Source organism: Glossina fuscipes, unplaced genomic scaffold (assembly GCF_014805625.2).
Source record: "Glossina fuscipes isolate IAEA_lab_2018 unplaced genomic scaffold, Yale_Gfus_2 102581, whole genome shotgun sequence".
NCBI classification, from domain to species: domain Eukaryota; kingdom Metazoa; phylum Arthropoda; class Insecta; order Diptera; family Glossinidae; genus Glossina; species Glossina fuscipes.
The window spans coordinates 2,399-2,745 of NW_024005478.1; the positions used below are offsets into that span (position 1 = coordinate 2,399).

Below are 347 nucleotides of genomic sequence, written 5' to 3' on the forward strand. Positions count from 1 at the left end.
ATGCGTGAAATTGTGCATATACAAGCTGGCCAATGTGGAAATCAAATTGGTGGAAAATTTTGGGAGGTTATATCTGATGAGCATTGCATAGACGCCACTGGAACGTATTATGGTGACAGTGACTTGCAATTGGAACGCATTAATGTCTACTACAATGAGGCGACAGGAGCCAAATATGTACCGCGAGCTATATTGGTAGATTTGGAACCGGGTACAATGGATTCGGTTCGATCGGGTGCGTTTGGACAAATTTTCAGACCCGATAACTTTGTATTCGGGCAATCGGGAGCCGGTAACAATTGGGCAAAAGGTCATTACACAGAAGGTGCAGAGTTAGTCGACTCAGT

At 44.4% G+C, this 347-nt stretch overlaps 1 protein-coding gene across 1 annotated transcript; it reads left to right on the plus strand.

The window, feature by feature from the left end:
* LOC119644248 (tubulin beta-2 chain-like) lies at positions 1-340 on the plus strand (the record flags this gene model as incomplete). The annotated part of the gene is made up of 1 exon (XM_038043781.1): positions 1-340. A coding segment is annotated over exon 1 (340 nt), but the record flags the coding sequence as incomplete, so codon positions are not given.
* Positions 341-347: the final 7 nt, after the last annotated feature.